The sequence below is a fragment of the Mus musculus genome, chromosome 14, assembly GCF_000001635.26.
Source record: "Mus musculus strain C57BL/6J chromosome 14, GRCm38.p6 C57BL/6J".
Taxonomy (NCBI): domain Eukaryota; kingdom Metazoa; phylum Chordata; class Mammalia; order Rodentia; family Muridae; genus Mus; species Mus musculus.
This window is the reverse complement of record NC_000080.6, coordinates 27,909,452-27,930,992: the sequence shown is the minus strand read 5'-3', so window position 1 is coordinate 27,930,992 and position 21,541 is coordinate 27,909,452. Positions and strand designations below refer to the sequence as shown.

Below are 21,541 nucleotides of genomic sequence, written 5' to 3'. Positions count from 1 at the left end.
TGGCCTAGTCGGCCATCACTGGAAAGAGAGGCCCATTGGACTTGCAAACTTTATATGCCCCAGTACAGGGGAACGCCAGGGCCAAAAAGTGGGAGTGGGTGTGTAGGGGAGTGGGAGGGAGGGTATGGGGGACTTTTGGGATAACATTTGAAATGTAAATGAGGAATATACCTAATAAAAATATTTTAAAAAATAAGTACCACAATAGCCAAGGAGTTAAAGAATAGCAAATGGTGGTGTCTGTTACAAATATTAGTATAAACTGTGCCTATAAATGGGGATACTTCCACTTCACAGGACCACTGTCAGCCTTCCAGGGTACTCTAAGCTCTTGGAACAGTATCTAAGCACCACATGTGGATAATAATGATGAGGCCCATTAATATTGATCATGATCATATTGATACTAACATATACCAGATTTAGCAATTAGATGAAAGGAAAAACAAAGATAGTAGTAGTAGTAGTAGTAGTAGTAGTAGTAGTAGTAGTAGTAGTAATAATAATAATATAACCATAGCTGCAAAATATCACGCATGAGATACCAAATTAGCTGTTTTTCATGCACTAATTCTTTCCTTTATGCAGTCCGTACAGAAACACATACATAGTATAGTTTTTCTTTTCCAAGGTAGTTTCCATCAATACCTATAAGCAGTTATCCATGCATTTGTGTGGATTTGTTGTCTGTTTGTTTGTTTTGAGGAGAGAGAGTCTAAGACCATAATAAATAGTTTTAATTCTGTAGACTATGTAGTCTCTATAACAAATTAATCAACTTTATCATAATGAGAAGCAGCCACAGATAATACATTCTAAATGGTCATGGCTGTATTCCAATAAAGCTTTCTTTACAGCAGCAAATAGACCAACTAGACCTGGGCTTCCAGTAGCCAGCCAGGTTGTTTTACCCCTACGTTATGCCAGGGCAACTTTCAAGTTGGTACTGCAGCATAACCTCAACTCCACGAGCAAATAGGCTATAACTACAGTGACAAACTAGGTCTTGTGAGCCCTGCAGGAGAGGCAATGATGCATTGTTGTTTCCCCATGAGAAGATCCAGTAAGCTCAGACCAGGTGAGGCTCACTGGGCTATGTCATTACTTGAGTTGGCCACAGCCATGTGGTCAATGCCTTACAGAAGAAGCACATAGCTGTAAACCAGAGGCTGGAAATATGGCTCTGAACCCCTTTCACATAGTTTGCTACAACTACACCTTCAGATCTTAAATTAGCCAGCTCTCTCCCCAGAGAGTCCACCCTTGGCCCACCTTTAACCATGAGCCAATTTAATGGCCCTGTTTCATTAATAATACCTGACTACTATCTTTTTCTTCCAATAAACAGTAGCCTTCAAGGTAAACACTTGTCTGGTTATTCATAGTGGTATCTACAACTCCTATACTGCTGTTCAGATAGGATAGACAGTTGGAATGAAAAAATAGTTATTAAGTAATTAAGCAATTCAGGTCAGTCATTAATAGTCACTTTTTACAGGTGCTTTGTAGTGTATAACCTACAAAAGATAACAAACTACACTTCCACTCAGGCCTACTGATATCCAAACCTTACTGTTAAACAGAACACCCAACTGCCTCCCGGGAACCTAGGGACAATCTTCATTGGGAACACAGACACACCAAAGAAATAGTCAACCAAAAAGTAGAGAAGTATGGAGAGAGCTGAGCTCAACATGAACCTTCAAAATCAGAAAAAGTTTTGTTGGTTTACTAAGAGTCCGAGTAATGTTTAACAGATGGGTTTTGTTTTATAGGCACACTATTATAAAATAATCTAGTTGTTTGCCAGTATTTTTTTTAGAAGCCATAGAATGGACGAATGGATGTGTGAAGGAGTCAATGAAAACAAACCACACAAGTCTACACTTCCTGCCACTCTTAAAAGTCAGAGGAACTACCAATACTGGGCCTCTAGCTCCTGAAAATAAGAACCATACTGGGGGGGGGTGTAAAAGGAGTGGTGGTGGGGGGAGCTCTGGTCCCAAGTTCTCACTGTTCCAACTGACCGTAGTCCCCTGACTTTATGCCTGTACCCTGAAATCCCTGGGTTATGGGAAGAAACAACAGAGGCAATTACGAAGACAAGTCTCTATAAGCTGAGGTGGGTGACTAGAGAAAATGATTAGCTTTCTTAGAAAGGGTATCAAAAGGCATGAAGGAAGGAATGGGGGAAAGAGATAGAGTGATTGGAGTATTGGCACTTGACCACAGTAAACACCGTGAGGAGAAGAGATTTTCACTGCAGGCATCATTGTGTGAACATACAAAGAAATAAGAACAGGAAGAAAGCATTTGAGATACTCACGGTGCCAATGGAGGCAACTCCCGGTGTAATTTTTCTGACCTAGCATCAGGGAACACAACAGACACTGAATACTTACAAAACACAGTGCAAAAACTTCACTGCTGATTTGATTTAGACTATCCACAATTGAAGAAAAGCATGGAGAACAGGTAAGAAAAATGCTTGCCAGGCCTTATAAAACCTGGATTCAAGTCACGGCTCTGTACATCGCGGATACAGAAAGGGTAACGGTCTTAGCTCCTGATAGTCATACTTCTGTCAAACCCAAAGGCAAAAGCAAAAGCAAACACCAAACAGCTCCATAACTGTGCAGTGGAGAGAGCAGGAAAGCCAGACACGTCAGGGGTTAAAACTGGACATGACTGCATTCAAGTCTCAGGGTTAGGCCAAGGCATATGTATGGAGATCAGAGGAAAACGTGTTGGAGTTGGCTCTATCCATCCACCGTATGGGTCGCAAAGATGGAACTTAAGGCACCAAGCTTAGTGCTGAGTGTGGCTATACACAGAGCCGCCTTGCTGAAGCCACTCTTGTCTTCAACATCAGCACTTGGATCTGAACATGGGTCCTCCTGCTTAAGCAGCAAGAACTCTCACCTACCAAGCCATCTCTCCATTCCCGTTAATTTTTTTATTAATTTATGAAAATACAAACATTCTAACTTGAAGTTGAAGATACCAAAACATAACCATTTAGTGCAGTGAACGCTTTCCTCCTAAAGCATGTTATTACATCGTAAGGCTAAACTTTGAAGATAGTGTTTATCCTTTGCATGTATAATTCAACTCTAACTCAGAATTACTCACTGAACATATCTTTAGAAGACTGCTTTAGAAAAGCTAATGTATTTCAAATATATATGTATACATGATAGATAGATAGATAGATAGATAGATAGATAGATAGATAGATAGATAGATAGATAGATAGATAAACATATTTTTCTAAAACTAGTTGTTAAAGGGGGGTGGTAATTTGAAGACTATCTGAAGGAAACAGCAATGTTTGAGCTCCCCTGCCAATGACTTGTAATTCCTCCCTAAAGCAACATAAAGCCTACAAGTTCTCACCACACATGCTGACTGTAACCCGCACCAGCTCTGCACACCCACACACTTCTCAACTGTGCTCAGTGCCAATACATACCCTTGCACCGCCACCAGTGTCAACGGACCTCTCTAAGATTTATTATTTTACATATATAAAGTTGTATAACATAAGAAAACCCACTGTTATCCAGTACTACAAACCTCAGGGGATAGAATTATGGATTATTTGACATTAAAAATAGGCTTGGCACCTATAAGTGCTTAATAAATGTGATATGATACAATCATTTTAGTTTTGATGATATATGGCACTTTCCGTTGTACAAAATGTGTTCAATTGTGTTAACACCATTAGTGACTTCATCCTACTGATTTTTCCAGTGACAAGTACTACAATTGTTAGTCACAGTAGAAAGCACCACTTTGCAGAAAAAATAACAACTATGAACTATAGAAATATTCCTAGCTTGAATTATAAGTTTCATTTTGAAGGTAATGCTATCAATATAGTGTGCAGAAGAAAGGCTTGAATTATCATGACAGAGTCACTACAAATCTATGTTCACTTTTCTTCTTTTCTTTTTTACATTTTTATTTAGTGAAAGAGACAGACAGACCAACAGATAGACAGACAGGGGAGTCAGAGGGCATGTACAAGTCAGTTTGTTCTTCTATCACATGGGAATTAAACTCAAGGCACTGGCATTGGCAGCAGGAACCCTCTCCCACTGATCATCTCACAGCCCCTACATTTATTTCTTCATAGACACTGGGGATGTGCCATACCTTCCTAGACCCCAAACAAATCCCCAAGCTTTGTAAAGATTGTTGATATGAACCTACACTTCTAATATCTAAGAAGTGATCATGAGGCAGATGAATGCAGCTAGAAGTCAAAGAAGGAAGAATGAGATAAAATGTCTCCACCCTCAAAAACCAGTGTCCACTTAGAGCAATCTGAAGAGCTTGGTGAAAACAACCAGTCACCATCAGGACCAAAAGAGGCCAGCTGGATCTAAAAGTACACGGAGCAATAAAGACGAGTGATCCAAAAGCAAGAGGAAATGAGATTCTGCTTTGCCACACACACAAGTCCGATAGCTGAGTAGACAACCATTAAAGCCACTTTTGTCTTTTCTCTCAGGTCTCACACAGTTTACGTTAAAGAGCATCCTTCTCTGCTGTGCCTGCTGAACTACTTGGTGACACCGTAAGCCATTGTGGCCCTTATCTTAGCTGCACTTTATCTGACCTAACGCATGGCACTGCTTTGAAATTTTCCTTTTAGAGAAAAAAATACATACAACAGGGTTTACTTCTTCTGGACTGGTATTTTCTTTCTCAACATCCATAATTACTTTAAATGAGTCCACAAATGCTACTTTATTTCATCCATAAGCATTTTCAGACATGTTTAGAAGATAAAGATTTCTTATCAAAAATAAAACCATTATTACAACATAAGAAAATTCGCCAATTACTCCTTCACATATTATCTGTCAAACCTTTAAATCTCTCAATTTTATTTACTTAGCTAGTATCATAATAAGGGCTGTACATTGTAATGGGTGATGTGTTGCCGCATCTTTTCAATCAGGTCCTTTCTTTGCCTCTCTCTATTCAGAAATATATAACCTAACTTACATGGTGGGAAGTTTTCCACATAGGGAGCTTGTTTGCTATGCCCAGCTGAAGGTTTTCTTTGCCGGCTTCCTCCTAGACTTCACTACTTTTTCAGAAACTTTTTCAGAAAGACTGTTTCATTAGCTTACATGTGTAAGAGAGAGTCTCCTTTTGTAGTCTAGGCTAGCCTCAGACTCATGATCCTCCTGCCTCTGGAATAGGGGGGTTGCAGGCATGAGCCATCACAGCTGCAGCCGTGGATTTGCCTCAGCTCTTTCCCAGTGCTATCAATAACTGACATCAGCCCTCTCCAGGGTGACAAGCTGTTCCAGGCAGCATTTCCTGCCCTAGCCCTCCCTAGATTCACTTCTACAAAAGCCCTAATTAAGAAAATAGTGAATGGTGACGGGGGAGTATCTAGTGCTGCTAGACTGTCCTTATTTCTAGAGCTTTTCAGAGGCATGGCTAGAATATGCATTAGTATATAGCTATTCATCCTTAGCATATATCATCCTATTTATCAAAGATGCATATGCTTATTTTTAAGCATGAAGCTTACCCCGAGTTCACCTGAGGGTATGAACTGAGATGTCCCAGTCCAATATGAAACATGGTGCTGGTTAGACTAGTCTGTGCACTTCCTCTGCCCTATGCTGAAAATTCTAATTCTCAGTGGCAAAAGGAGAAGTGATCACTTGATCCAGCTCTTCAAATCCATCCATTTAGACAATGATAGCCGCACTACAACAAATAGCATAATTACTGAAGGATTCTTAAGGAGTTTTACATTTCTGTTTGTCCTCGAGTAAATCCACTAGAAATGGACACACAGAGAACTGGATACTAAAGTGAAGTGGGGGTTCTGGTTTTGTTGGAGACTCAGTTGTGTCATGTGATATTTAGCTGGAAACTGTCTTCTGAGAGGATGTTTTGCTAAAGCAGACACGTGAGAAGATGTTTTGCTGCGAACAGACACATGGTGTTTTTCTGGAAGTTGCATGCCTGGTGAAAGGGCATGTGATGTTTTGCTGGTGTGGATACTTGAGAGGCATGTGCTGTTTGGAAAGTATAACCCAATAGACAGCTCTTGCATTGGTTCACCTTGCAACTCTTGCTGTTCATCATTGGGCTTCGCTGATGCTGCTCTTCTCTCATGACACTCTTGCATTAGGTCACCTTGCTGTCTTCACTGATTTTCACTTGTGACTGTGTAGAGAGAAACATACCAAAGAACTTGTGGTGGTATTCCAGTTGCTTCTTGCCACTTCCCAGGATGTGTGCTGATCAGCCAAACCTCATGGTTTCTTCTGGATCAAGCTACTGTCATGGACTCATGTTTGATATTTCCGGGTGGACTGGACTGCCGCTGCTGATTCATGTTTGGTGTTTTGCTAGTGGACTGGACTGCTGACAGTGAAGATTGGAATCGCCCCAAAGAAATACTTTTCAACAGGTTCACGACCCTCATTTCCTATTAGCCTTCCTTTTTCCTACTTCTGATGGGCACTGAACTAGAAGGAAGGTTAAAGCATTAAAGAACCATAATTAAAGTAAGTTTTGAAAAATCTAAGCCTACAGTAAAGGCATTTACAAAGGTTCTGGATCCCTGGAAAAGACACTGCTCAAACTGAACATAGATGAATGCTTCATTTTCTCTCTAACTATTCAAGGATTATATTTCTCTCTCTATTTAAAGATTGAAAGGATTTCAGGATTTAATTTGGCTTTATAATTATGTAAACTATTCTCATAGCTCCAAGACATATCTATAACTTAAGGTTCATTTAATCACCTAGGTTGTGTGCCCATCAACTCCAATATTTCTTATTGATTCTATGATTTGCTACATCCATGCAGGTGTGGCTATGGCACTTCATAACAAGCCAACCCTCTTCTGGCACTTGACAATGCCATCTACAGGTCACCCCATTATGTATTAAGATCTAGCTTATGTTTTGTATAGCTGTATAGCATTTCATTTTCTAGATCACCATGATTTATTAAATCAGTCTGGTCCTAGTAGATATCTTGATTATTCCCAGTGTTTGTACATAAGAATCACTAATGTTGAGTATTTTTATACTTTTGCCAGTGTACCTTTGATATCTATTTCTAGAACTGAGATTCCAAGACAAAGGTAAACATGGAAAATTTGGTCACTGTTGCCAAATTCTCCCCAGGAAATAACGATTCTGCTTTAAAGCCATCATTATTAGAGGTTTAGTTTTCCCCTTGCCTTGCCAACAGAAAGCATTTTAAACTTTTGGACTCTTGCCCATCAGGTGAAAATTATTTTCAATGTAGTTTTAATATGCATTCATATCCTCAGATTAAGCATAAAACATTGGGTACATTTACATTCATTTCTCCGTACGCTGATTGAAGATTGGGCCTACTATTTTACAGGGCTCTTGTCTCTTTGGTTATCTGTTTTCAAAAGTTCCATTCATTAGAAATATAAACCCTTTATCTACCACAAATTTCTCTAAATTGATTTTTATGTTAAACAATTTTCACGTGACAAAAACCATTTGCCACTAAATTTATCAGTTTTATACATCATTCCTATAAAATTATTGGTGGAAGCCTGTGAAGATGACTCTGTCAATAAAGGGCTTGCTGAGCAGCTATGAGGACTTCAGTTCAATCAGAATCCACATTACAAAAAACAAAACAAAACAAAACAAAACAGGGCACAGCATTATGGCTCTGTAATCCCTGAGCTGAGGAGATGGAGACAGAAGGACCTCTGGGCCTGTCTGGCCAGTCTAGCTAAATTAGAAAATTTGAGTTTTAATGAGAAACTTTGTCCCGAAAGTAGAAAAAAAAATGAGGAACGCACATAACATTGACTTCTTACCTCTTCAGGCATGTGCACACATGCTCACACACACACACAACAGATAGATACATAGATAGAAGGAGAGAAGATAGATTTGTAGTTAAGGATATTTTCTGTAATCTACTTAGGAGTTAACATATATTTTCTCCTGACGCTAACATAACACATTGGCTAAGACTAGGCATGTCTGGGATTCAAGAGAATAATTGCATTATTAGCTCTGTCACGTATTTTTATGATTTAATTGAAATAGAATTACATCGCTTTCCCCTCCCTTCCCTCTCTCCAACCCCTCTTAGCTAACCTCCCTGAAACCCCTCCCATGTTCACCCAACTCTCAAGTCCATAGCCTCTTTTTATTTGTTTATTACTGTTTCATAAATGTATGTACAAATATACGTAAGTATAACCTACTGAATCTAATTTTGTTGTTTGTGAATATATGGTTTCAAGACTGTACACTCTTATGCAGACAACCACTAGGGAAATCATCTTCGGAAGAGGCTAATTCTCCTCCGGGGTCTTTGTCTAGGTGTAGGACCCTACAACATTTTCCCAACTCCACATCAGCAGGCTCATTAGTATTGCCATTTCTTGGGTCTTATTTGTGCAAGCATTTCTAAGAGAAAGTGTTCAACAACAGACTTTCTGGTTATTCTGAATCTTACAAACTTTCTGCCCTATCACCATGCCTAACACATAGTAGGCACCTTAGAAATAACTTACTGGGGATCAAATTAGGTTATTAAAAGTTATTTTGTATGTCTATATTACCTTGAAATGTTTTGTCTTTCTCAGAAATATACGTGTGCATGCATACACACACACACATACACATACATACATTATAGGAAGTACAAATATAGCTTGTTTTCCAAGTAGCTGAAACTAACTTTGTTGATGGGCTCCCTGGTTGTAGATGGGAAAGAGGTTGGAGAGCCTATGCAGCCTCACTCAGAAACAGCTGGGCCTCCTTCACCCCACTTCCCTTCTTGAGATGCTCTCTGAATGACTGCAAAGGCATTCACTCCCGGATGTCAGTGCTATGGAGAGATTTTCTGACAGTTAATATGGCTGGTTCCCAACCAAGGAGTCGCCTCAGCACATCTTCTCACATTTGGGAAGATGTTACAACTCCAAATTCCTGTCTTTTCAGTTTCAAATAAATAACTACCAAGTGGTATTGTAAGGAAAATGCTGGTTAGAAGGTCTTGAGAAATAACCTACGTCTCAAAGAATCAAGTAGAGCTTGCCAAACAAGCTTGATGACTTGAGTCACATCCCAGGATCTCACAGAGAGAGAAGAGAACTATCTGAGAGTTGACCTCTGACCTCCACAGTGAACGCCATGGCCCATGCTTCATGCTTCTTCTCTCTCCCACTCACATACATATACACAGTAATAATAATAAATAAAATTTTAAGTTAAATGCCAAAACTTTTGTTGACTTCAATATATTTCATTAAATAAAACTGAGTTCCCAGGGTTAAATCCATACAGCTTACTACCTTGATCACATTGCCTTAAAAAAAAAAAATAAGAGCAGAAAACAAGGTGTCTATATAAAATAAATATATGTATTTAACTCTAAGGGGAAAGTACATTTAAATGGAGCAGCATCTTCTTGCAGAGGCCCTGCCATCCGATTTAACTGGACATTTTTGGGTTGCTGTGAAAATGCACAGCAAAGAAACTGGGGTCTTCTTCAGGGGAGACAGGAAGTAGACACAGAGCCTGCGTCAGAAAGCAGAATCACTTTCTAAACTGCTTTCCAAATGCAGGGCTCATAAAAGGGTGAAAGTGGATGAAAACACTTAGTGCAACCTGTTTTCAATAACATATCTTAAAGGAAAGCAGGTAAGCTGGAAGGTTCTGCTGGAGCTCCCCTCTGGATGCTGTTTCCCTCTTTAAATGGTGGGGCAGTGATCCAGAGACATGGCAGAAATGTATGTTCCTTCCTAAAGAACAGTTTCTCAGTACGTAGAGCTCACCAGCGGGCAGGGCATGGGTGTTCCCATAGATGACTGGTTAATTGGGTACTGTCACTTCTAGTCACAACTTGCAGAAGTTCAGCCAGCAAAAGCACTAGCAATCCTTTTATTTTCTCTCAAAAAATAAAATAAAATAAAATAAAATAAAAGGACTCTCCCTATCTCTCTACCCCAAAACAATGGCCTCAGATGATGAAAGGATTTAATGCAGAAATTAAAATGATTCAGTTATCTTAATTACATGTTTGGCCACCCAGGTCAAATAACATCCCCACGAGCTCAACAAGGAGGGACCAAATTCTTTTGTTCCAGTAGTAAAATAGGGTGCTTGAAAATGCCTACAATGGCTGGGCTTGGAAAGTTTTTGATTAAAAAGGGATTTTTGTTGGAAGACTTATAATGAGATTTGAGTTGCAGCAACAATATAAAATTGAAAGCAGAATTACATACAAAAAAAAAAAGAGTAGTGTAAAATAGCACTGTTTTAGTACAATGGAAAATAAGGTGTTTGTGGTTTTGCTCCATAAATTCTGTGTTGTCTGCTCATATGTATTCCTTCTTGGCCTTTCTCTGAATAGCTATTCTGATTTCCAAGTTGTCCCGAACCAGATTCATTTGTGGTGGGGAACCCCCACAATCAACATCTCCTAGGCTCGGCTTTCTTCCTCTGGTTTATTGGCTTTTCAGGACTAATTCGGGGGCACGCATCACACTGGTGTTCAGTTACAGGGCAGACAATGAATTTTCCTAATCCATTTAGTGTGCTGACAGAGCCCTGTTCACAATTTATAGAATTTCCTTTTAGACATCTACCTATTTCACAGTTCATTAGGATTCAAACCGAACACCTGTGTTTATAAAGTCAGAAGCAATTTCATCCTAACAAGGTGTTAAATAAGGTGTTTTCTGAGAACTCGGAACAACAACTCTACTAGACTCTTGACCTATGGAAAAGAACGATGTCAGTAGTTACCCATGTTATCTTCTGACGATCCCCAAACGGCAATGCCACGGAACATTTTCAACACAGCTGAGGAGGATCCTTGTGTTCCGTTTTGATTATTTTGCCACAGGTCATTCCTGTTTGTACCACAGGGAAGCAAGAGGCTGGCTACCTAATTCATCGGGATAGCTAAAACCTACAAAGTAGCTAAAAAAAGCATAGACAGCCAACTCAGCCCCTTTAGCCAGGTCTTCCCATGGCTGGATACAGGGACATGTTCACCACACTGAGTCTCAAAAAGCCTGACCTGGGCTCATTTTTATTTGACCCCAAACTTTTCACATCATTAATAAAGAGAAAAATCAAAACAAAGCCTGTAGATGTTAGGGGAAGGAAAGTGTGGAGCATGGTCCTCCATCATCCCTGCTCTCAAAATGGGAACGGGATGCACATAACAGAGGTGGTGACCCCTGTAATGACTGTGGTTCCCAACATTTTTTTCCTATTGGCAATAAAGCATTTTGCAGACCTCCCAACTCTGGCCACCGTGATAGTTACTGCTCTGAAGGTTTATGTCTTTTTCTTGCAGTTAAAAATGTTATCAATAAAAGTTTCAAATGGTGCCTTTTCCCCACTGAATAAAAACATTTAAAACCATGAATCCAATAAGGGGACTGGACTGGAAAAAAATATAAATGACAGGGGGACTTTCTTTGTATGCTTTTTTTATTTCACCAAGTCCCTTAATTTATTAATTCTAAAGATATTCCTTGCAAGGCTTGAAAGCAGAACACTGTACCCACAATGCCAAAAGGGTGACAGAACAGCTGGCGGAGCTGGCATGGGTGTGTGCTGCTAACTGCTTAAAAAGCACCTGCATGTAACACTGCCTTGATTATGCAGGACAATCATCAAAAGTCTACCTGAAGAAAGACAGTAACTATCACCTCTTCAAGTCTCACTGGAGTGAGCAGAAAGTCACTTCCCAGGAACCAGGGCAAGAGGTGAGACAGGAAATAGAAGTCTTTCCCTGGGAATCCCACATAAAATAAAATACATATATTTACAAACATAAAACAATAAAAGACAACTATTATCTTGTTCCAAGCTTGTTGGTTTTAAAGATGGCACAGTTCCTGAGTATGTGGAACTGTCTGCAAGGTACCACAAGAGGAATTTTCTGGAAAGAAGGTCTATAGATTGTATAAAATGTGTAATTGATTACATATAATCTATATTATGACATTTCCAAAAGAAAAGCTATGAACCTTTGCTATGGAACTCACTATTCTACCCAGCACATATTGCTCCTTGCCTGTTGGAGCACAAAACCCCTATACTCCTTGTTAGCTAACAAGTTATTAAAGATTTAGTTCACCTTTCTGACCTATCTGCAGCATGCATTTGTATAAAACAAGCAAATAGAACCTTAACATTGTGTAGACTGTAACGAATTGTCTAGAAAGTATGTGTAAGAATTACCATAACTAGTAGTTTGGCAATCATGCTGAGACAGAAAGAAAGATGCTCTCCAAAACAGCAGAAGCAAAAGTCTTCATTTGGGAAAAGAACCGATTGTAGTACTCACAAAAGAACAAATAGGTAGTATTTTTATTTCTCTGTTTCAATTTAAGAAGGTGCCTGGATTGAACTGTGAAAGGCTGGGCTCTTATACACACAGCCTACAATTCCAAAACAAACTCACAAAGCTAAAATAGAACAGGTGGGGGAAAAAAATGCTTGCTCGAGCATCCTAACAATGAACAGCAACAACAGCCATACAAGAAACTCAACTTGCAGTTAGAATACTTCATTACAAGCGAGGAAAGCACTTTCCTGAATTCTGTGTTCAGACCTTCTCCCATACACACATATGTTAACAGGGAGATTCACGAATAACCACATACCTCCGACTTCTAAACACTGTGTTTGTTCCTTTATTTTTAAAAACATTTTAATTACAACTGAAATAAACAGTAGGACTTTCTCCTTCCTATTTTCTGTTCATATTGATAATTACTCAAACACAAGAAAGAAAGTAAGCCAATCCATTAGTCCACCAACTGCTGCCCAGGACGTGACCTGCCGGATAGGGTAAGATGGTGAGTAGGAAACATTAAAGGAAATAGCAAAATAAGAAATGTGGCTGTGGGGTCCTTTGAAGCTATTTTAAAAAGTAAAATGTTATGTTAAGAGCCATGTGGTGTATCTCTGTACATGTATAATTATTATTCCACTGATTTATTGCACACATGTCAAAGAGCGCCTGGGTATTTGTATAAGTTAAAACAAGCCAACCAAAGAGCCAAGCCACATAGCCACAAACCCAGACAACTTGCCTCCCACCTCTCACCCCACCCTTCATCCTACCACCTCCCAAACACAAAGGTCCTACTTGCAGAACCTCCCTTACAGAGAGGAACTATTATGCCAGTTCAGCTGTCATTTATACTGTGTTCTCAGGGAGTAAGCAGTGACAGCTATCATTTACACTGTATTACAGATATATGGCTAAAGCCAGCGGGCAGCAGAGATGTGCCAGAGAAGCCAGCAAGACTCTTCCCATTCTTTTCTGTTCTGGCAATAGCCTTTTGGAATAAGTCAGAAATCAAATCGCAAGCAACTGTCTCATGTTGCCGCTTCTGAGAACAAGTTTTGCGTCCCTCAGGTACATTTTAACTCACATCTTTCAATGAAGGACATAATGAGATGTACCATATCTCATTCAACAACCACATTCCCACTAAGCAACCACACATGAGAAAGGGAGACTGTGGTTTTCCTGCTGATGCAAAGAGGAGATAGCACTTTTTTTCTTTCTTAATTACCTTTCTTTTTAAAATTAATTTATTTAATCACTTTACATCCTGATCACAGCCCCATTCCCTCCTCTCGTCCCAGTTGCACCCTCACAAACCTCCTCCTTCACTACTCCCTCCCCTTCTCCCCGGAGAAAAGGGGGACCTCCCCCCAATGGGTACCAACGTGCCCTGGCACATCAAGTCACAGCAAGACTAAGCACATCCTTTGCAACTGATGTCAGACAAGGCACCCCAGCTATAGGAAGAGGGTCCAAAGGCAGGTAACAGAGTTAGAGATAGCCTCAACTCCAATTGTTAGGGGACCCACATGAAGACCAAGCCATACATCTGCTACCATTGTGTAGGTGGCCTAGATCCAGCCCACACATGCTCTTTGGTTGGTGGTTTAGTCTGTGAGTGCCCCCTGGGCCCAGCTTAGTTAACTCTGTAGATCTTCTTGTGGTATGGTGTTCTTGACCCTTGAGGCACCCCCAATTCCTGCCCCTAGCACTTTAATATATTCTACTATGCTGCAAGAATCCTTCCCTCATGGTCCAACAGTTAGAGCTAATTTCAGATAAATTGCTTTCTTCAAGAGACAGATATCATCAGGCAACTTGTTCCTCAGTTTCTATGCACAGCCATCTTAATAGAAGAAAAAAGGCAAAAGAAAATTCGTTGGCAATACTGAAGAGCTGAGAAGCACCTAAAGAAATATTCAACATCCTTAGTCATCAGGGAAATGCAAATCAAAACAAGCCTGAGATTCCACCTCACACCAGTCAGAATGGCTAAGATCAAAAACTCAGGTGACAGCAGATGCTGGCAAGGATGTGGAGAAAGAGGAATACTCCTCCATTGCTGGTGGGATTGCAAGCTGGTACAACCACTCTGGAAATCAATTTGACTGTTCCTCAGAAAATTGGACATAGTACTAGCTGAGGACCCAGTAATACTATTCCTGGGCATATACCCAAAAGATGCTCCAACATGTAATAAGGGCACATGCTCCACTATGTTCATAGTAGCCTTATTTATAATAGCCAGAAGCTGGAAAGAACCCAGATGTCCCTTAACAGAGGAATGGACACAGACAATGTGGTACATTTACACAATGCAGTACTACTCAGCTATTAAAAACAATGATTTATGAAATTCTTAGGCAAGTAATATTCTAGAAAATATCATCCTGAGTAAGATAACCTAATCACAAAATGATACACATGATATGCATCACTGATAAGTGGATATTAGCTCAGAAGCTCAGAATACCCAAGATAAATTCACAAACCACATGAAACTCAAGAAGAAGGAAGACAAAAGTATGGATACTTCAATCCTTCTTAGAGAGGAAAACGAAATACCCATGGAAGAAGTTACAGAGACAAAGTGTGGAACAGAGACTAAAGGAATGACCATCCAGAGACTGCCCCACCTGGGGATCCATCCCATATACAATCACCAAACCCAGACACTTTTGTGAATGCCAACAAGTGCTTGCTGATAGAAGCCTGTTATAACTGTCTCCTGAGAGGCTCCACCAGTACCTGACAAATACAGAGGTGGATGCTCAGAGTCATCCATTGGACTGAGCACAGGGTCCCCAATGAAGGAGCTAGAGAAAGGACCCAAGGAGCTGAAGGGGTTTGCAGCCCCATAGGAGGAACAACAATATGAACTAACCAGTACCCCCAGAGCTCCCAGGGACTAAACCACCAACCAAAGAGTACACATAGTGGGACTCATGGCTCCAGTTCATATGTAGCAGAGGATGACCTAGTCGGTCATCAATGGGAGAAGAGGCCCTTGGTCCTGTAAAGGCTCTATGTGGCAGAGTAGGGGAATGCCAGGGCCAAGAAGCAGGAGTGGGTGGGTTGGTGAGCAGGGGGACGGAGGAGGAAATAGGGGGTTTTCGAAGGGGAAACCAGGAAAGGAGATAACATTTGAAATGTAAATAAAGAAAATAATAATAATAATAACAAAGAAAATTCCTTGACTGTTTCAGCCAATAAACTTATTAATGTCTCACTCTCAACTTCAAAGCAGGAGTATAGAAATACCATCTCATTGTCCTCAGAGAGTGACTTCATTTCTACTTCAAAGCACCATCTCTCCATTGGGCCATTTAATTATTGAACATGGGACAGAAGCTGTCCACATAATGTCACCTCAGTCTTTTTTATGAAATATGTATGGGTCTAATTTAAACTGTATTAATTTGAAAGAAGTAAAGTAGAAGGATGGGTGGGCAGATTACGGAAGGCATCAGTATAAGACAGTGAAAGGAGAGGCCTTCTGAGCTGGTTCTCCTAACTCTTCCTTCTGGAAAGAAACTGTCAGGGAGCCAGGGTACCTGTTTGGGCAAGCAGACTGCATCGTCCATCATATGGCCTCCCACCCAACTCATAGTAACATTGTGGGAAGCCGCAAACACCATTACAAGATGGCGCTGGCTACCACTGGCCACCACCCATGATTATGGGTAAACAACCAATGTGTGCATGTGCAGTAGAGTTTTTTGCCGAGTCACTGCCTGGCCTGACGCATATTAATGAGGTACTGGTAGCATAACCAATCAGGTATGGACACATCACTCTTAGGCCTATATAAGCAGTGCCATTTCTGGGGCCTACGCAGTCCATGCTCTCCCAATAAACGTGTTGCAGAAGGATCCTGTTGTGGTGTCTTACTTGCTGGCGAGTGGGCGTTCACATAACATAATTACAATAACTTTAAAATGAAAATGCAGGTATAAAAAGGTGTTTGTAAAGTAAACATGCTCTTGGATGGGACTCAGCAAACTCCCTGGCCTACTTGATTCTGAGTAGGAATCAAGGAGTCCTTATTGGACACTCCAATGCCTGCCCATTACACCAAGAGTGCCAGCAATCTTTTTTTTTTTTTTTCATGAAAGATGAGACAGCAAATACCTTCAGCACTGCAGTCCACACAAGCTCTATAACAATTGCACAGTTCTGCAATTATACCAAGAAAGCAGACACGTAGATGAATAGATGTGATGGGTTCTAATCATGTTTTTATAACATCAACCAAAGGACTAGAGTTGGATCCCAAGCAAATCCCTGTTCTAGAAAACTGTTAGCAGACATCACCAGCATGACACTACTAAATGTGTAGAACATAGCTAAAGTGGCTAAAACACTATACTTAATTTTTTTCTAAACTAAGTAAATTCAAATAGCCTTGTGAGGCTAATGGCTCACTACTGAATAGCAGAGTTCTAGACACTCTGTACTTATGCCCCTTCAATTGAGATGTAAGTCATCTTTCAATTTATGCCATAAATCTATGGGTTAAAAAAGAAAATGCCCAGACAACATTCACTGAGGGCACAGATCTACTCAACAAACCCAACTCACTCCTAAGTCAAATGTGTATGTCCGTATACATCTTCAAGTCTATACATACAAACACAGGGTGCAAAGAGCCCCTGAGGACATACATACCAATTATGAAGCCTTCTCCCAAAGTAACCCACAAGGTGCAACATGTAAATCAACCTGACTCACCATCTTCTTTGCTATATTGCCCATTGCTTTTGATGGCTGTTTTATTTATACAACAACTAGTGTATGTGTTGTATTTCTTATAAAACAGAAATGTGTCATCCAACCAGAAGAAACAAGAAAAGAGAATAATAACATGTGTGGAGTTTGGGGTTGTTTTTATTGTTCCACTAAATATGAATTAGAAATAACAAAGCAGTATTTCCTTTAAGAAACACACAATGCTAACTTTCTTTATTGGGAAAATTAATAAAAACTCATCTATATAATGGTTGTCAAGTAAATTATGGGCTCTTCAGATCATATTATGATTTTGATGAAATATATTAATTCCAGATCCAATTCTTTATGATTCTCAAATCAGACAAAACAAAATAACAACAAAAATACTCTAAAGCCAGGTGTGATGTCCCAGCCCTTTAATTCCAGTATTATGGAGGCAGATGCAGGCAGATCTCTGTGAGCTAGAGGCCATCCTGTCCTATAAAGTGAGTTCCAGGACATATAGGGCTGTTATACACAGAAACCCTATCTTGAAAAGAAATAAAATAAAATGCTCTAAACAATGGAAAATATAATAGAATAATTCTAAATGTGAAACAAACTCCTTGGGTATAAAACATGACACAAACCAATAGGAAACAATGAATCCAGCCTTCGTCATTATTTATCCCACTTCAGTATGAGACTATAGTCCCATGTCTCAGGTATTGCTACAACCTCAGTAGGAGAGTCACAAAACTATGATATTCACAACAGATCTCACTTCAAAACCCAAAATTCTGTGAATCCCAAAATACATCTGTCCCCAAACATTCTGAGAATGGGTTCTTTTCAGGATGTCTCCCAAGAACAACATTGTATATGGCTAAGTGCCCCTGCTCTCCAGTACCTGAGCAAATGCCTTACCTCAGTCTGAAGGATGGCAGCCCTCTGTTCTTTGGCAGTAAGCGACTCTTTAAGCACTTCAATGTGTTGCTTGCAATCTGAATTTTGATTGCTAAGGGTTTCAAGCTTTGTTTGTAAGGCAAGAAGTTCTGACTCCTTCTTGGAAAGTTCCTGTTTCAGCTGATCAATCTGTAAAAGAAGAAGACAATCACAAAATCTGAGAAAATTTTGTTCAAACAGTTTACCCTTGACAACTACCCCTTTCTCTATTTTTAATGGCCGGCAATTATAAAATCCAGCAGGAAATGCCATGTATATGCTTAAAGAGATGGCCCTAGTCTGGAAGAAGCCCTACAGGGACAAGCAAGTAAGCAAATGCCTTCCACCTCACTCAAACCACAGGTCAGCAATACCATGAAGGCTTCCTGCCAAAACATACTTGTTTCTGAAACCCCAAAGCCTACTGTCGACAGGAAGACCATCAGAGAGTGGTGCAACAGTTAACTAATCAGAGAAACAACTTTACAAGGTAGAAAATGACTCAGGAGTATCCCTTGAAGACAATCTTCAAAAGAAAAATAATTTAAGCATAAATAAGACAAAAGAACATTAAATATACATGAGCTATAAGAAAAAGCTAAACATGTATCATTCAAGTCACCAAGGATAAAAATAATAATTAGAATCAATCTTATTTCATCTCACATCCATCTTCCTCTAGCCCTCTGGGAACTATCACTGAATTTTGAAATTGTTTTTCCGTTCTCTAATTAACTTTTTCACCCATACAGAATATATTATTAGTTTATTCATATTTTAACACTTTGTGTTACATATGCTTTAAGTGTTTATGTATTAGAGATTAAATCATGTCCGTGTAAACCCATGTACAAAGAACTTAATCATGTTTTTACTGAAGAAGAATATTCCACGGTAAGAGTTCACCTAATTTATTTATCAGCTCTGCCATTGGCCTGGTTTTTGTTCTAGGTTTTTCATCTTCACAACAGTGCTACTCTAAAAATATATAAAACGTGATCATAAAACCATCTTGTGTTTCCATCCAGGTGAAAAGTTTCTCAACCACACAGCATGTACATGTATCTTTTCACTGTTGTACTGCTATGAAGAGACATCATGACCCTAGCAACTCTTATAATAGAAAGCATTCTGTAAGCAAGGGCTTATGGTTTCTCAGGTCCATTATTGTCCATTATCCTTCACTCTAAAGACAGAACCATGTGGCTAAAGCTGCCAAGCTCGGCTGCTTGCTGGGGTTGGAACATTGACCCTTCATTTGACTACATCTGCACCTACTTTCTGTTGTTGATGGTTTCCTTCACTAAAGATTTTCTTTAAATCCATTTCACAAGTTGTAAGCTTAGCTGGGTGGGGGTTTGTCCTGAAGCATTCAATTGAGCATCAGGCCCTTCTTTAAACTTTGTATCTCATTGAATACTGGACTTAGCTCCATTCTACCTTCTGATGCTCCTTTTCCTCTCAAATTATACATTTTGCATTTTTCCTTGCTCAGCTTTTATATTTTCATTACAGATCTGCAAAAGAATGACCACTAATAACCATGCAACAGAGTTAATACCAGGCTGTCTTGAAATCTCCTCTGCCAACACTATTAATCCAAACTCTTCAATTTACCCTCAGGCAGATGTTTTTGGACAGAGGCAGAAAGCAAGCCTATTCTTCCCCCAAAATATCACAAGAACAGTCTCTTGGCCACTTACTAATATTCTTTCCCTCGAAAACTTCTTGAGGTGGGCTCCCACAGTTCAAACTTCTGTCTTCCATGCTCCTGTGCCTATAAGGTAGCCTATTATCCCCTACTTAAAGAGTACAACCACTTTTTAGTGCAAAGCCCAAAAGTCTTCCCTATTCCTCCTACAAACAGCATGGCCAGGCCTGTTACAACAATACCCCACTCCTGATACCAACTCTGTCTTAGCCACTGTTCTACTTCTGTGAAGAGATACCATGACCAAGGCAATTCTTACAAAAGAAAGTAATAAAGTGGGGATTCCTTACGGTTTCAGAGATTTAGTTCATTATCATCATTACAGAGAGTATGTCTGCACACAGGCAAACATGGTACTAGATAAGGAGCTAAGAGTTCTGCATCCAGATAGGTAGGCAGCAGGAAGACAATGACTTGGGATCTGGCTTAGGCTTTTGAAACTTCAAATCCCACCTCCAGTGACACACTTTTTCCACAAAGCCACACCTCTCAATCCTTCTCAAGTCCTGCTATTTGCCAATGACTATGTATTCAAATTTATGGTCTTATGGGGCCATACTTATTCAAATCACCCCAACATCTTAATCTAATTTTACCAGATAAGACCAAAATATTTGCCAAAGCAGTTATATTGATTTGCATGACAACAAGCAGCTTGTCAATATGCCACCATCCCATAGTTTTCTGTTACCAGCTCACTACATTTTTGTCTACGGACAGGAGTCATGGGAGATGACTTCAAAGACAACTCACCAGTCCCTTCTTCTCAATACTTCACAAATGTCACTCTTCCAAACCAGAAGTTGGGTCTGTTTTCCCACTCTTCACTTGCACTGAACAGTGATTCAGATTCTGAATGTGACAAAGTATCAGTACCTTTGTTCCTGCCCTAACCTAGACAACACCTGGCAGCTTCCGTCCCCATGCTCAAAGCCAAACAGCATGGTATGAGTTCAGCCAATTTATGATCATCCCAACTGATAGTCTCTGCCCCCTGTTGGAAACCAGCTAACATGGTACAAAGCTAACAACCCTGTGACAACTCCACTATGTGCAAGTGCACAACCAACCACATGAAAAGGCCACTGGAGAAGAAGGGCCTGTCTTGTTCTAGGTCTCAAAGGAAAAATTTCTAACATGTCATTTATTTTGACATCTGTTTTTCACGTGTAGAAAAATAATGTTATTTATTAACAAATACAGTAATTAAATCTTTGAAGATGCACTTTTAGATTTGAGAAAGTTCTCTTTTATTACAATCATTTCAAGAGTTTCTTTAAATCATTAAAGATGCTTAATATTATCCAACATTCTGCCTCCATCCCATACATTTCTCCCTTTAATATGTTATTGTAATGAGTAACATCAATGGAATTTCAACATTATCCATTCCTTGTATTTCTAGGAAAACTTCACTTAGTCATGATATATAATGTTTTTCAATGTTAATGGATTCAGCTTGTGGATATTCTTTCAGCATTTTTCATCTAGTGTTTGGAGAGAGTGCTCTGTTCTGTTCCCATCTGTTCTGTTGTTCCTGGGTTTTGGTATACACTTATCTATGGGAGCTTGTTTTAATGTGCTCTGAGAACTTTTCTGAAAAAAAAAAAAGAATTCTTTTTAACTTGGTTGTTCATCAGAAAACATTAGCAAAACCATATAAAGTTGGCATTTTTCCCTACTGAGAAGTCCACACTGCAACTAAATTTTTATATTTATTTGTAGGAAAATTTCATAAAACCTAATTATATCTTCTACCAATGGTATCTATAGTTTTGTTTTCTTTCTCAAATACGTATC

The 21,541-nt window shown here is 39.6% G+C and overlaps 1 protein-coding gene across 37 annotated transcripts in view; it reads right to left on the bottom strand.

Annotated features, from left to right (window-relative positions):
* Positions 1-21,541, bottom strand: part of Erc2 (ELKS/RAB6-interacting/CAST family member 2) — an 856,263-nt gene that overhangs the window by 547,545 nt on the left and 287,177 nt on the right. For all 37 annotated transcript variants that reach the window (XR_383172.4, XR_001781112.2, XR_383171.4 and 34 more), the window contains one exon: positions 18,013-18,180. Coding sequence is in view for 28 of the 37 variants with exons in the window: in XM_006518931.3 (XP_006518994.1) it covers positions 18,013-18,180 (168 nt within the window). In the remaining 9 variants the exon portion in view is untranslated. The remainder of the gene's footprint in view (positions 1-18,012; positions 18,181-21,541) is intronic.